Source organism: Alligator mississippiensis, chromosome 1 (genome assembly GCF_030867095.1).
Source record: "Alligator mississippiensis isolate rAllMis1 chromosome 1, rAllMis1, whole genome shotgun sequence".
NCBI lineage: Eukaryota > Metazoa > Chordata > Crocodylia > Alligatoridae > Alligator > Alligator mississippiensis.
This window is the reverse complement of record NC_081824.1, coordinates 22,664,146-22,678,105: the sequence shown is the minus strand read 5'-3', so window position 1 is coordinate 22,678,105 and position 13,960 is coordinate 22,664,146. Positions and strand designations below refer to the sequence as shown.

Sequence of the window (13,960 nt, the reverse complement as noted above, 5' to 3'; positions counted from 1 at the left end):
CAGAGTGAGTGAAAACAGATGATAAAAGGGATGGAATACAAGTTATATGAGCAAATGTTGAGAGAACTAGGTGTTTAGTTTCAAGAAGAGGTAAAAGGGAGGGGATATCATAGTAGTTTTTAAATATCTGAAAAGATGCCATAACAAGAAGGAAGAATAACTGTTGAGATTACTAATAAAGAAACTAATACTAGGACTGCCTGGCTCATTCCAGACCTGTATTTTGCTTCAGTTACCTCAGAACACTTGATAGCAGGGGAAATCAGTAAAAACACATACATCAGATCTGACAGTCAAGGGATGACAGGGAGCCTGGACTAGAACTGCCTCCGGAGTAAAATGTTTGAAACCTGCTATTGAGGTCTGTGGCGGATAAACCCGTTTCTGGGAATCGCCACTTGAAGAAGTACCTGAAGCTGGAAGGCATCTCAAAGAGTCCATTCCCTGCTCTAAGACTGTATGCTCTAGACCAGGGTTAGGCCACCTATGGGCTGCTGAGCAAATCCAGCCTGTGGAGCTGGGATGTCAGTGGCACATTGGCAGCATGCATCCATGACTGGGTTGAAAGCAGCTATCCACCTTTGAACCAAGCTCCATTAACTTGGCCTGTCACTATAAAAAGATTGCCGACCCCTGCCCTAAACTCTTCCTGACCGATGTCTAACATGTCCTTAAACACTTCCAGTAACAGGGATTCCACAAGCATCCTAATTAACACGTTCCAGTACATAAAACACCCTGTTTCTTGGTATCAAAAATAAACTGGCGGGACTTGAATTTGTGGGGGTCCTTTTCTTCCCCTCATTTATATTTATTATTTTTTAGTCCTGGAGCCTCCATGTATTATCAGACTGTTAACCAAAGTAGGGGTGTCAAACTCATCTGATCCTGTGAGCCAGATGAATGGCATGGGGCTAGTTCAATGATTAAATGAATGGTGTGAAGCCAGTCCTGTGGGCCAAATCAGGCCCATGTAAGTCACCCTCCTACTCCTACATGACTGATCTACTGCCTACAGCACCCACTCTGGGCACACTGGGACATGAGCCACATGCAGTGACCACTCCAGCCAGTTTGGGACAGGTGCAACATGCATCACATTCCTGGACTAGCCAGAGTGGTCACTGGATCCAACATGCTGGGGACCTAGGCTCCCCTTGCTCCCCACATGCTGGATCCAGTACTTTCTCTGGCTAATCCAGGACTGCCTGCATGTGGCTCGTGCCCCAGACCAGGGTACCAGTGGAAGTTGGATCTGACATGCAGGGGCAACAGGGGGAGAGTAAGGATGAGAGGGGGGACAGTGATGAAGGGTGTGGTCCCAGACTGGCCCATGGAGGTACTGCACGCAGTGAAGGTTGCAGAGCAGGTGCTGCCTGTCTTGGGTCCCACACATGGCACCAGTCCAGCATGTGCTGCATTTGGGCCAATTTGAGACCCAGGGCCAGCAAGCACAAGGGGCCAAATGCTGTAGTACCATGTGCAAATCCAGCCTGTGGGCTCTATCTTTGACACCCCAGATCTCAATATTCTTTAACCTGATCTTTCCCCATTATATGCTATGTTTATAAGCCATTGTTTAACTTTGACGTATGAAGCTTCTAGTCACAATTAACCTTTTTAGTAAGAGGTGATGCAGGGTGGCGAGAGACCGCTTGTTTGCTCTGTAGAATTCTTTATTTATTCACCTTCCCTATTAAGTAAGGCAGTTGCATTTTCCTTTAATCTTGCTTGCTTTTAATGTATTTCTATTTAAAAGAACTATTTGTTATTGCCTGTTATGTCTCTTTCTAATGGTAATTCATTTTTTCCCACATCCTTTAATTTTGTCTACATACTTATGCTGTTCTTCTATACTCAGCAGAAGCAAAGTGTCCTTGTTTTCAACTTTTCCATGATTCCTATTTGCTTTTCAAGTCATTAAAGAACTAGGAGTACAGCCATTTGTCTCGTATTGTACTTCCTCTCTTTTCTTTGTAGCACGCTATTGAAAGCACAGCAGCAAACTAGAAATACCATATTTACTCCATTCCAAGACAAGGTTTTTTTCCCGCCATTCAACATGGGGAAAACAAAGCCTCATCTTAGAGCTGAATATCAAGCAACTCCAGCTGGACCAGGGACAGCATCAGCAACATGCTGATTCCTCCTTCCAGCGTCTGTTCCCTGCCCACCTCTTCCATCTGCCTCGCTGGTGGGGAGTCAGATAACGAAGGAGGAATCTGTGTGCCACTGCTGCAGTCCCCAACCAAGCCAGGCTCCCTGAACAACCACCTGCCACTGCTCCCAGCTGGATCAATCCAACAACCAGATAATGCAGGCAAAGGGAGAGCCCCATAGTTGCTCCTGACCTGCTTCTACTCAGTGTTGTAAGGAGCAGCTGCCACAGCACACTGGTTCCTCTTTACAGCTGGCTCCTGGCCAACAAAGGACATGGGGAGGGGAGCCAGGCAAGGAAGGAGGAATCTGCACTGCTTCAGTGTCTCCCAGCCAAGTCAGGCTCCCTGCAGCGCAGGTCAGAAGCAGGTCCATGGCTGCCCCTGTGCCTAGATTAACGAAGGAAAGCCGTGGAAGGGGATGGGAGATAGGTAGCAAGAGGAAAGATTGAGAGGCAAATGGGGAGGCACCAGGAGGCAAGAATAAAGCTGCCAGCTCCTCCCTGCCACTGCTTTCCCTGCCACCTACCAACACTACTGCTGCTTTCCTGCCACAGTGAGGAACAAATTTAAGACAATTCTCCAATAATTAGATTCTTAAAATTATAAGTCACCTTTAATTTGGATAAATGCAGTACCTGTTCTCATGAACTTATTCCCATAAAACTTTTTTTCTAGGAATACCTTAGTTAGCAATCCCCTAAACCTGCTTTTTTGAAGCCCATAGCCATTATTCTGCTACTCTTCACTCTTCCTTCCCTTAGATGTTCTGCAGGAGTGAAACCCTGACAAAATGTCTGAGAACTCTCCGCTAAACTGACCTGCCAAGGCATCTGCAGGCTAGTAGGGGCAGAGCAACCAGGACAGTGATTTATGGTCCCAGCTGCACAGCCAAATAGCAGAGACTATTCACTTTGTCTGATCTGTTGAAATAATGCACAACTGCAATGATTTCTGTCAGTACTTGTAATGTGGATCCCTAGAGAAGCAGCAGGAACACTCTGCCTTTTAGGGAGCACATTAAAACCATCTACCTATGAAAGCAAAGGCAGGTAGGGGATGACACCTTGCTGCGTTTAGATCGGGGTAAAGAGAAGTACTACCCTTCCTGGAGGGAGGAACCAATATTTATGCAGTGTCCCATCCCAGAGGGTATATACAGTAAGGAAAATGAACTCTTATCCTGATGCCCCAAGTTTTTCAGTAACTAGTAATTACTGCTGTTGATGAATAAGGCAAACAGTACAGAGATTCTCTCTCATTTCCATGAACATTAAGAAGGAACTAAGGGAGATGGCTTGAATCTACTATATCCCTTATATCCAGCTTGGATATACAAAGGAATCTAGGCTTTCAAAAAAGCCCTAGTGGATACCGCTGGCCAAAAGAATCCAATTTTGCACAGTAAGTGTATTTTTCATACCACAAGTGAAGTATTAGTGAACCAACCAACTCCACAAGCTTCTAGAAGAGGGTTGGTAGAAAACAGCTGTCCACAATTTTTAGTCTGTATTCTAAATCCAGATGTGTGCTGACTTTCACTTAAACTCTCCAGCAATAAAGAATCTAGTTACTGGATTGCTAACATCTAAACAAAGCTTTCTGATTACATTCTGTACATGGAATTCACTGAAGGAAATAACTAAAGCTAAGGTCTGATTTTTTTACATTTAGTCAGGAGCAAATATTGACATACCTTCTGCAATTATTTTTTGTTTTGAGGGGGATAGAAAAGGAGGCAAAAAATAGACCACTACTAACTAGAGCAGGGGTTGTCAACCAGAGGTACACATACCCCTGGCTGGTACTTTGAAAGGTCCAAGGGGGTATGTGGGGACAGAGTGCCGCCACCCTGCACTACTGCCTCATAGGAGCCGGGCCGGGGCAGGGCGAGAGCAGGGCTGCACGGATGCCATGCATCTGGTCGTTTGGCTACCCCCAGCTCCGCACCTGACCACTTGTCACCTGCGCCCCAGGGGTATACTTATTAAAAAGGGGGCCAGTGGGGGTACAGTTATTAAAAAGGTTGAAAAACCCTGGACTAAAGTACATATGGCATGAGGGACTAAGACAAGACAAATGTATAATGATTTCCTATGAGAGACCCTGAGCAATTTTAAAGTCCACAATATTTAACAACTAACTTTTTAACTTGCTCTTACGCATGAAATTACATGGAGTGCTTGAACCAGTGAAAACTTACCTTCTGAACTGCTGATACGTTTTGTATCTCTGTGTCATTATTTTATCCAACAGTTTAATAAATTTCTTCAGATTTTTCACTTTACTTTCTGCATCCTCATATTTTTCCTTTGCTTCATAGAACTCCCTGTTTTTAACAGAAAAATATATGTATAAGTAAGCATCAAGTTAAATTTAAGCGTTTTCAAATATTTGAATTTAAAACCAACCTAGTAAAATTCCTTTTTTTAGATACCAACCAAAATGATGACAATTTGGGCACCTAAGAGAAGGAAAGAAATTATTTACCAGTCACTGTACTTCAGGTTTTGTTCTCCATATATACACTCCACTGTGTCTATATATGAACCTTAAGTATATTAATTCAGAGACTTTTTTTTTTGCCATAACAGTATCTGTATAGTATGCACACACCCTGACTCTCCATATACTCTATGAGGAGGGTATAAACCGCAGCATGCTGTCCATACTACTCAGTTTGCTTTCAACCCCAGAATCCCTTGGAGTCCCTAGCACTCTGGAAGGGGAGGAGGCAGTGGGATGCCAAATGTGCATACAGTATAGGAATCATTTTCAAAAGAACTCCAGTTACTGGTAAGTAACTTATTTCCCCTTCAAGCATTTGTTCGTATGCATATTCCATGTGGAGGACTTCAAAACAGTGGCTAGCACACTTTTCAAACACAGAACATATTCTAGAGGCATCCTGGATGGTATTTTTTTTTTTTTTTGAAGGTACATGCAAAACTCCAGGTAGCTGCCTAACCGATGTCAGAGACGTGATGACGATGGCATCTCGGTGGAACTTGGGGTCTGATGGAATAAACTCGAACCACACCCAGTGGGTGTAACTTATTGTGCAATGTGAAACAGTCCGAGATCTGATTAGACAGTGTCTGGACCCAAATTGCTGTGCTTTAGATCATTTGGGTGTGGAAATTAATAGTCAAGGAGATTTTCAGAAATGCTTAATCCTGCACAGTTTCTCTTTTAACCTGTTTAGATTTTCCAAACATCAAGTGTGTACAGAAATGCTTCAGATGATAAAGTGTGAGAAACTGGGATAAAGACTGGTAAGTTAGATGCTGAGGTACTACAATGAGTTGCTGTCCTGCTACAAAACACAGGAGACCAAGGCTGCCACTTTCTGCCCATCTGAATAGGGAGCCATCTGTTCAGGCGTTGTCCCTTCCAGCCTTACTGGACACAGAAGAAGTTCCACAGCACAGGGGAAGGAGATTCATCACCGTTACTTCCTTGTGCCATCCGCCTTCCTTTACTTTTTTTCTGTTACATGGTTACTTCTGTGGCCCTTAATGTTAGAAGGGAGAACTGATAAAGCATCTTGGGACATTCCCAAGGGGAAAGAGGGACTGGGATTGTCACCTTGCAACTCTCAAAAGGGACACTCCTCCAGAGAGATAGATCGTACTTTTAAAAGAGCCACCCAGATACCATGTGAAGAATTGCTGCGGTATGAAAAAAAATTCATGAATCACACACCATTAGTTATGATGACATACCATCCCTCTATGGAACCTATATGGAAAATCATCAAAATTGCAACCCATACTACAAGATGACCCAGTTCTTAAAAAGACCGTCCCAGAACCACCCACCCTAGCCTTCAAACAAGCACCAAACCTCACCAATCTCATCACCAGAAGCAAACTTACTATGGCCCAAAACACACCAAAAGGGCCCCGACCATGTCAGAACAAGACATGTAAAACCTCTCAACACATCTCCATCACTCCCACAATAACTACACCCCACAAAAGAAACATCACCATTCCTGGATCTTACACCTGCACCTCCAGAAATGTAATACATCTCATCCAGTGCACCAAATGCCCTGATGAAAAATGTGTAGGAAAAAACAAACAACAACCGCGTACCAGAATGAACGCACACCAAAAATCTATCAAAGACAAAAATACCCAACTACCTGTGAGTGCACACTTTTCACAAGACAACCGCTCTCTCTCTCTCCAGTCTCTCAATTCGATTTACAGAACACTTTTTGTAGACGAGCCTACAAACTTCATTTCATAAATCTGAATACAAAAAATCATGGCCTAAATACAGACACTGGATTTAAAGCACATTATAACCTGCCTGCCATCCAGGTAACCTCTCGACATTTTACCAGCTACATTCTATCACCAGGCCAACATTCCCCATAACTACCCGTCTCACACCTATGGTCTCCCATGGCTTCTAATTCTCACTGCCATGCATCTGCATTTTCACAGACCTGCATTTTGTACATTGGCTTTTATTTCATCCAGGAGAACACAAAACAGCAGACTCTCCCTATGCCTGAAAAAAGGTGTTTGTGCTAGAAAGCTTGCAAAGAACAATTTTTACAACTATTTAGTTGGTCTAATAAAAGATCATCGTACATCTACCCAAAGAACCTTGTCTGCCAAAGTAAGCAGCAGGCACTTTGTTAAAACCTGTGAAACCTGGAGGTACTATAGAACCAGGAAAACATCCTGAGATATGCAAGTCACGGAAGACACGAGAGGGGCGAGAGATGTGCTTTTGTCAAGGTCAACAAGGAGAAAGAGGGGTGCAAATCACCCAAAGTCCAGGCAAAGATGAAACTTGTGGGACTGTCTTCACCAGCTAAGACCTGAAGAGCCCCGAAAAAAAATTCTGAATGCCTGGCTGCCGATTCTATCCTCAGGACTATGCAAGACTTATGCAAAGTTTCTGTTGTGTCTTGACAGGTTAAGTTGTATGCTGTGGCTGTTCTATTTCGCGGTGTCTTAGCTTTGGGCCCCCATCTGCTGTGCACAGGCCAAGTGTTGTCAAGGGATCGGGAAGGAATGATGGAACTTTAGTAAGTAAAGGTCTCTATGGGTAGACAAGGTTCTTTGGGTAAACGTAGTATTTTTTATTACACCAAATATATATTGTGCCAAAGGTCTTACCACCTGTTGGGAAATGGACAAGTTGAAGGGGTTAGGAAAAATTATACATAATTGCTGGGTGGTATCTGGCTAAAATATGATTGGTATTTTTGCTTTAGGACAAAGTATGCCCTAAAGTGAACTGACTATGTCCAACATCACCCAACAGTAACTTACCGGGTGAGTTTTGGTATGCAGCTTCCCAAAGAGAAGCTTGGCACCTTTCAACACTGCTAGCTTTTTGACATATTTTCCAGGGAGGAAAATAATCCAGTCTAATGGATTCTCTTTTAGGAGAAGAAAAGTTATAGTTAACAACAAAAAATACCTATTTTCTGTATATAAATCTGTGAGCATGGAATGACAGATTTAGAATTGCTACAGAGTCCATACACAGACCCTCCCATATTTGTCTTAAAAATCGATTCATTTTCCCCCCCTTTTTAAAAACAATAATTGTCATTCAACCACAAGTTATTGGACTTGATACAAAAATTACTGGGTGATGGTCTATGGCCTGTACATGCAAAAAATGGACTGGATGATTCATACATGTAGCTATAAGAAACCATTGTCAACATCTAGCTTGACTCTTTATATAGCACAGGTTATAAGGCTTCCTCAAATTAATTTCTGTTTGAAGTAGACACCAGGGTGTTAACTTCACCTTTGGGCTGGATGTGGACCACAAGGGTTCCTCCTGGGCCAGATCTACAGGGCCACCAGGTCAGGCAGTGGTCTCTGCACAGCCCTTGCTTGCCTCCTGGTGTCAATAGCAATGTCCATTAGGGCCCAGAGGCCCCAAGTTCTGCAGGAGGCCACACACTACTCCTTTCCCCACAATTTCTGACAGCCTGCCAGACTACTGACAGGCCAAATGGAACAATTCTGTGAGATGAGCCCAGGCTGCAGTATGTTTGACAACCCTGAACTAGAACATACATCTTTTCAACCAGTCCTTTTGGCCTTATCTTCAACAAAACCTTCATCTCTAAAAATAGAACCGTCATCAAAAAGTAGATGAAAAGGCACACATCTGACACTAGCTGGACCTGGACCTTACCTTGGATGAACACTCTTCAAAGAAAGGTGGCTAGTGTCCTACAGCCAGCACAGACCCTGGAGGACCACCTTCCTCAACTCTTTTTTTTGTTATGTATCCAATATCAGCTATGATAAACTGATTGGGATAGGATCCTAATTTGGGTTCTATGAAAAAGCTAGCATAAAGTTTTGGGTGGTGAAAAGGTAATAATACAGAGGAGAGAAATAAATTAAGACTATTAGAGCTACATGTTCTAAGATATCCATCCTCACTTACCAGGATATTTATAAAAAAATGTAAACACACATATACATGTATACGCTGGCCCCCAAAAGTAACAGTCCCACTCCTCTCCTTCAAAAGATGTAGATATTAAATTGCCACCACTGCTTACTTTATTATTTCGTCTCTGTTTCCATGACGATCTGCTTCTGAATTTATCTTTTCCCTTAAGCGATTCATTTCTGTGTCAAGACTCTTTACGGTTCTGTCGACTTCTATCCTCTCAGGGTAAATTTGCATGGCCTGTGCAATCTTTTCCTAAAGAAATTTTTTAAAAAGCTATAAAACATTGTATTATATTTTTATCTGCCTCTCAATGGTTAATAGAGTGTACTGTAAACAGCAACAACAAAAAACAAGACCTTTGAAACAAGGATTGCTGTTTTTGCATGTCAATGTAGAACTCATTATGAGGGATTTTTGACTACAGGTTTCTGTCACCATTTCAAAAGGGATGCCAGGAGAGATACAGACATATCAGAAAGAGGGAGCAGAACTCCTGTAACAGTCATGACAGCTTCTCCTGAGTGGGAGCAGAGACCAGAACCCATGACTCCCCTAACCCAGAGACCAGAACCCAGGACCCATACATTTTGCATTACTCATTAGAGAAAAAAAAGTCAACCACAGACCATAGTCCAAAATTCTCTCCTTCTACACATCACTGGGCAGCAGTCATGCACCTTGCTACTCTCCCTCTCTCTGGACTTAGAGTATTTTGTACTCCTTTCTCCTGTTGAAGTTGGGACCAGTGGGCAGGTACGGAGACTATCCTCATGCCGTGGTGGTTAGGATAGTCTGCAAAGCAGTGGAACATAGCTAAGACTGAAGACTGCTTATAACCTAGGTTTCCTGCTTCCTTAGCAAGTGCTCTAACAATTATATGATTCTATAAAGATGGATCCCCCCGCCCCATGGTGGAGTTGACTGGAAACACTCTTAGGCATGACAAAGATAATATGAGTACATGAGCACCTAAGATCACAACATATCTTGGTTTGTACAGTAGCAGAACTTTAATCAGTTAGGCAGGACTTTGTGGATTGCTCACTCGTACTTAGGGTATTTACATTTTGCTACAGTGCCTTTTAGGCAACCAAGTTCTCCTCTCACCCCACCTTTTTTTTTTCTTTGCATTTAGCCCTTACTGTTTTACTCATCTTTTCCTGGCTGCTCAGAACTTAAAATTTCTAAACAAAACTTGTCCTAGCAGCAGGGAAAGGGGAAAAGATGGGAGGCATCATGCCCTCTAACTTATTATTGTCCCTCCCCTGCCCCCCTCCTTTTTGATGCTCAAATTCAGTTGTCCAACATCTAACCAGTCCCCATGGAGGTTTGCAATTCCAAAACCTCTGGCTGTTACGCAAGAAAACTCCAAACCCATGAGCTTTGCCTGCTCAGTGGAGCTTCTTGATGGACTGACTCCAGAAGTTGCTTGCTCTTTTAAGTTGCAGCCACCTGAACAAAACTTGCAAATGGTTCTTGTTAGGGCTATGTAAAGCTACAAGTGCCGATTCAATTTGGAGGAGATTTGGTTCGATTCAAGTAGGGGGTAGGGGAGTGAAGGAGGGAGTAGAAGACCATGGGGGGGGGGGAGGGGGCACCGCCAGGCCCATCTCCTGCCTGCTCCCCTAGTTCCCCTGAGTGCCCCCCCGACCCCCGCCTGCTCTCCCAGCCCCCCCATGGCAGCCCTGCCTGCCCCAGCTCCCAGTTCTTGAAAAACAACAAAAAAAACACCAAGCCCTGTACTCAGCAGCTGCTGCCACAGCCATCAGGGCTTCTGAGGGCTTGGGGCAGAGCCCCCCATGCAGTGTGGGGCAGAAGGAATTGCCCCCTCACCTGGCAGCAGGTGGCGAGTGCGGGGCTTTTTTTTTTTTTAAGGAGCTGGGAGGCTGGGACCAGGCAGGGCAGCCATTAACAGGGCTGGGAGAGCAGGCGGGGGATGGGGCCTGTTTGATGTGGAGATTTGGCGGCGGCCAAATCGATTCAGGACAGTGATTCAAATCACCGAACTGAATCGCTGCCCCCCCGAATCAGCCGAATCCAAATCCTAAGTGAATACTAGTCGCTTCGTGCAGGCCTAGTTTTTGTTATTTGCTACATGCTCTCCTAGGTAACCTGAACAGCATTTTGCTTTTGTCCCCAGTCTTGAATCTCTCTCTTTATTAAAACACCTCTGATAAGGCAAAGAAGCAAAAGTAAGCGTTTCTAGTGATTCAACTACATCCTAAACAAAAAAAAAAATACTTACGGACTACGCTATTTGGCCTCAGGCTAGGGACAGAAGCTTAGGTTAGGACATCTCTGGCAACCACCATCATTTGTTTAGAGATGCCACAGAATACATCCATGACTATTCTGTTTAATGGCTATTAATTGATCCATCATCCATTAATCTGTCTTTTTGAACCCGGCTATATTACCTGCCTCTACTACAGCCTCCTGTGGTAATGAGTTCTACAACTTAACTAAGCACTGTGTAAAAAGAAAAGTACTTTTTTTCCTGTTAGTTTTACACCTGTCACCTGCTAATTTCAGTAGATGTCCCCTAGTTCAAGTATTCTGAGACTTGATGAGAAACAGTTCACTATTGATTTAATCCATACCCTTCAAGACCTCTATCATCTTCTCTCCCTCAGTCTTCTTGTTTCCATATTGAAGAGTCCTAACTTTTTAGTATTTCCTGGTATGGCATCTGCTCCATATCCCTGACCATCTTGGTTTCTCCTCTCTAAACCATATGTCATCCTACTACATACTTTTTGAAATACAAATACCAGAACTGTGCACAGCATTCAAGATGAAGAAGCACCACAGATTGGCAGTGACATGATGATTTGTTTTCTGTTTTGCTTCTAATTCCCTTCTTAAATGGTACCCAACACTTTATTGGCTTTTTGGTCACCACTGCACACTAGCTGATGTTTTTAGAAAATGAATCTATGACAACTCTAATGTCTCTTTCCTAAATTACAACAGCATTAGGACAAGTCAAAGAGAAAAAAGATCATTTCAAGTCACTTTCAGATAAAAGGCAGTGCAGGTTGATACCTTTACGACTATGAAAGCTTATGCCTTCCTGAATGAGTTTATCCTACAGATGCCACCCTATCCTGCCTTCTTCCTGGTTTAGGGCTAACACAGCTAAATACATTTTTCTCTACTTGGGGTATATCATTTTTAGTTGCCATAGCAGTGACTAGGTAGCAGACAGTTAAGACTGTACTGTCTATCCACTTTGAAGAGGGAAGCAAAGAGTATCCAAGTAATAAATTGGAGCTTGAATATCCATCTTCAACACTCCACCAACCACTACATCAAAAACTGTAATACCTTCAATTTTTTTTCTTTAGAAGCCAGAAGTTCTTTTTGGGTGTTTATGGATGCCAAATGTTGTTTCTGTTTTTCTTCGTAGTGTTGCCAGTGGCGTTTACATTTTTCCATTTCTGAATCAACTTGGTTTAATTCATCCTGTTTGGAAGAAATTAAAATGTCAAATGTCAAATGATTTGAGTAGGTTTTTTAATACTTCCGTTGTGTTTAATGCCTTAGTATGGGGGAGTATGTTGAGTCATTACTGATCCACCCAAAAGATCCTTGAGTTTTTGCATTTAGTAATGCCATTCCCTCACAATCTCGTGGTAGTGGCAGTAACTGATGAAAGAGCATATGCTCAATTTTGGCAGTACAAGTATAGCAAGATGATAATTCACATTTTTCCCTTGACTAAAACATAATGCTGCTTATCTAAAGACTGCATGCAATTCCTAACGGCTTATCAGTGTATGGCTGGGGAACAAAGTTACAGCTTTCCAAACATGATGAAACCTAGGAGCCAGGATCAGCTGGGGGCTCCTAGACACAGGCATGCATGGTGTGCCCCAGCAGCTGGGAGCCCAGATCAGCTGATGGGGCATCCAGCTACAGCAGCTTGCTACCTGCCGGTGCAGAGGGAATCATGATCCCTGCACTGGCAATAAGACATGATGGGATCCAAGGCTAGATTCCACAATCATGTCTCTTGCCATGTGGAAGAAAGTGTAATTGTGGAGATCTTGTATCGAACCTCATCATGCCTTTACTTGTACATCTGCCAGGGGCCTCAGCTTTCCAACTGTAATATATGAGGAACAGAGCAACATATGAGGTAAGATTAATAATCCACACAGTCTGGCATCTTATCTCTAACAGTCATCAGTATTAAGTGTTTCAGAAGGAGAAAAACACCCATTACTAAACAGTTATGACATAACTTGCCAGAAAATAAATTTCTCCTTCATACCTATTATTTTTAAGTTGAGCTACAGAATGGACGCATGACCCTTTCTTAGTCAGTCCAACGTAACTGTCTCTCCTTTTTAACTGTCTTGATGCTCCATTAAATCAAGCTAACCTTTCTTCTGGAAAATTTGCTGTCTACTAACTACTGTTGCTCCCTCCTCTCTTATTTCACAGCCCTATATACTGTTTTTAGCTCCTTTCAAAATTACAGATCCATCCATGGAGATCAGTCTTCACATGGAGCTGGAGTTACAGCTTTTGTTTGATCAGGAAAGCCAGGGCGGTGAGCAAGCTGAAGATTAGGCTCTGTTCATGCTCTATGCAGCCATAATTACAGAAGTCTTTTCTTCTTTGTTTTGCTTTCCCTAAACAAAGTACACTTCTTACGGGGGAGGGGGGGCTATGGTGTGTGAGAAAAAAGGGTGTACTTGACCTTGATATATAGCAGAACCACTGGATAGTTGTGTTGTATGAAACATGTCCTTTTGAGCTGCACTGAACAAAACCTTGTATTTAAATTATGAAGAAGAATAAATGGCAGCACAAAATTTATCTTCTCAAAATAATTCAGTATTTCATCTCTTTCTGCAATTTTCCTCTTCAGGGTTCTTCTCTCCATACAGTTGATCTTTGATATTTCCTTATACAGAGGCATCTATTCTTCTACACACCTTGACCTATCCACATAACTTTTATATCTACTACATCTTTTGTGAATGTAGAGAGATCAGCACTCAATATATGTTTTACATGGGGTGTGCCAAATATTTATATAGTGTCATCATATTTTCAGCATTATTTTCCATCACAGTTTGTACATCCTAACATTTATCTTTTGAACTGTCCCTGCTTACTGAATGTTTTTGAGTCTCTCGTGAGATGTTGCAAAACACAATTTTGTACATGTAATTCCAGTTATTACTTTCATTGTGCGTTACCTTCTATATGCCGCTACTATATGTTCTAGCATTATATTGCCCATTCCTAAGCTTCAAGTCTCTCTGAGGTTTACAGCAACGATTTATAGCCTTGAAAAACCAAAATCATTTCTTGTTAACCCTCTCCATTTAACGTAA

General features: G+C 42.7%; 1 protein-coding gene across 4 annotated transcripts in view; it reads right to left on the bottom strand.

Moving 5' to 3' along the window:
* The window catches only part of LOC102562179 (structural maintenance of chromosomes protein 6), a 77,618-nt gene that overhangs the window by 14,658 nt on the left and 49,000 nt on the right, over nucleotides 1-13,960 (bottom strand). For all 4 annotated transcript variants that reach the window (XM_019481738.2, XM_014601622.3, XM_014601623.3 and 1 more), the window contains 3 exons: nucleotides 11,937-12,074; nucleotides 8,716-8,861; nucleotides 4,360-4,485 (listed from right to left, as the gene is read on the bottom strand). In XM_019481738.2, coding sequence (XP_019337283.1) covers nucleotides 4,360-4,485; nucleotides 8,716-8,861; nucleotides 11,937-12,074 — 410 coding nt within the window. The remainder of the gene's footprint in view (nucleotides 1-4,359; nucleotides 4,486-8,715; nucleotides 8,862-11,936; nucleotides 12,075-13,960) is intronic.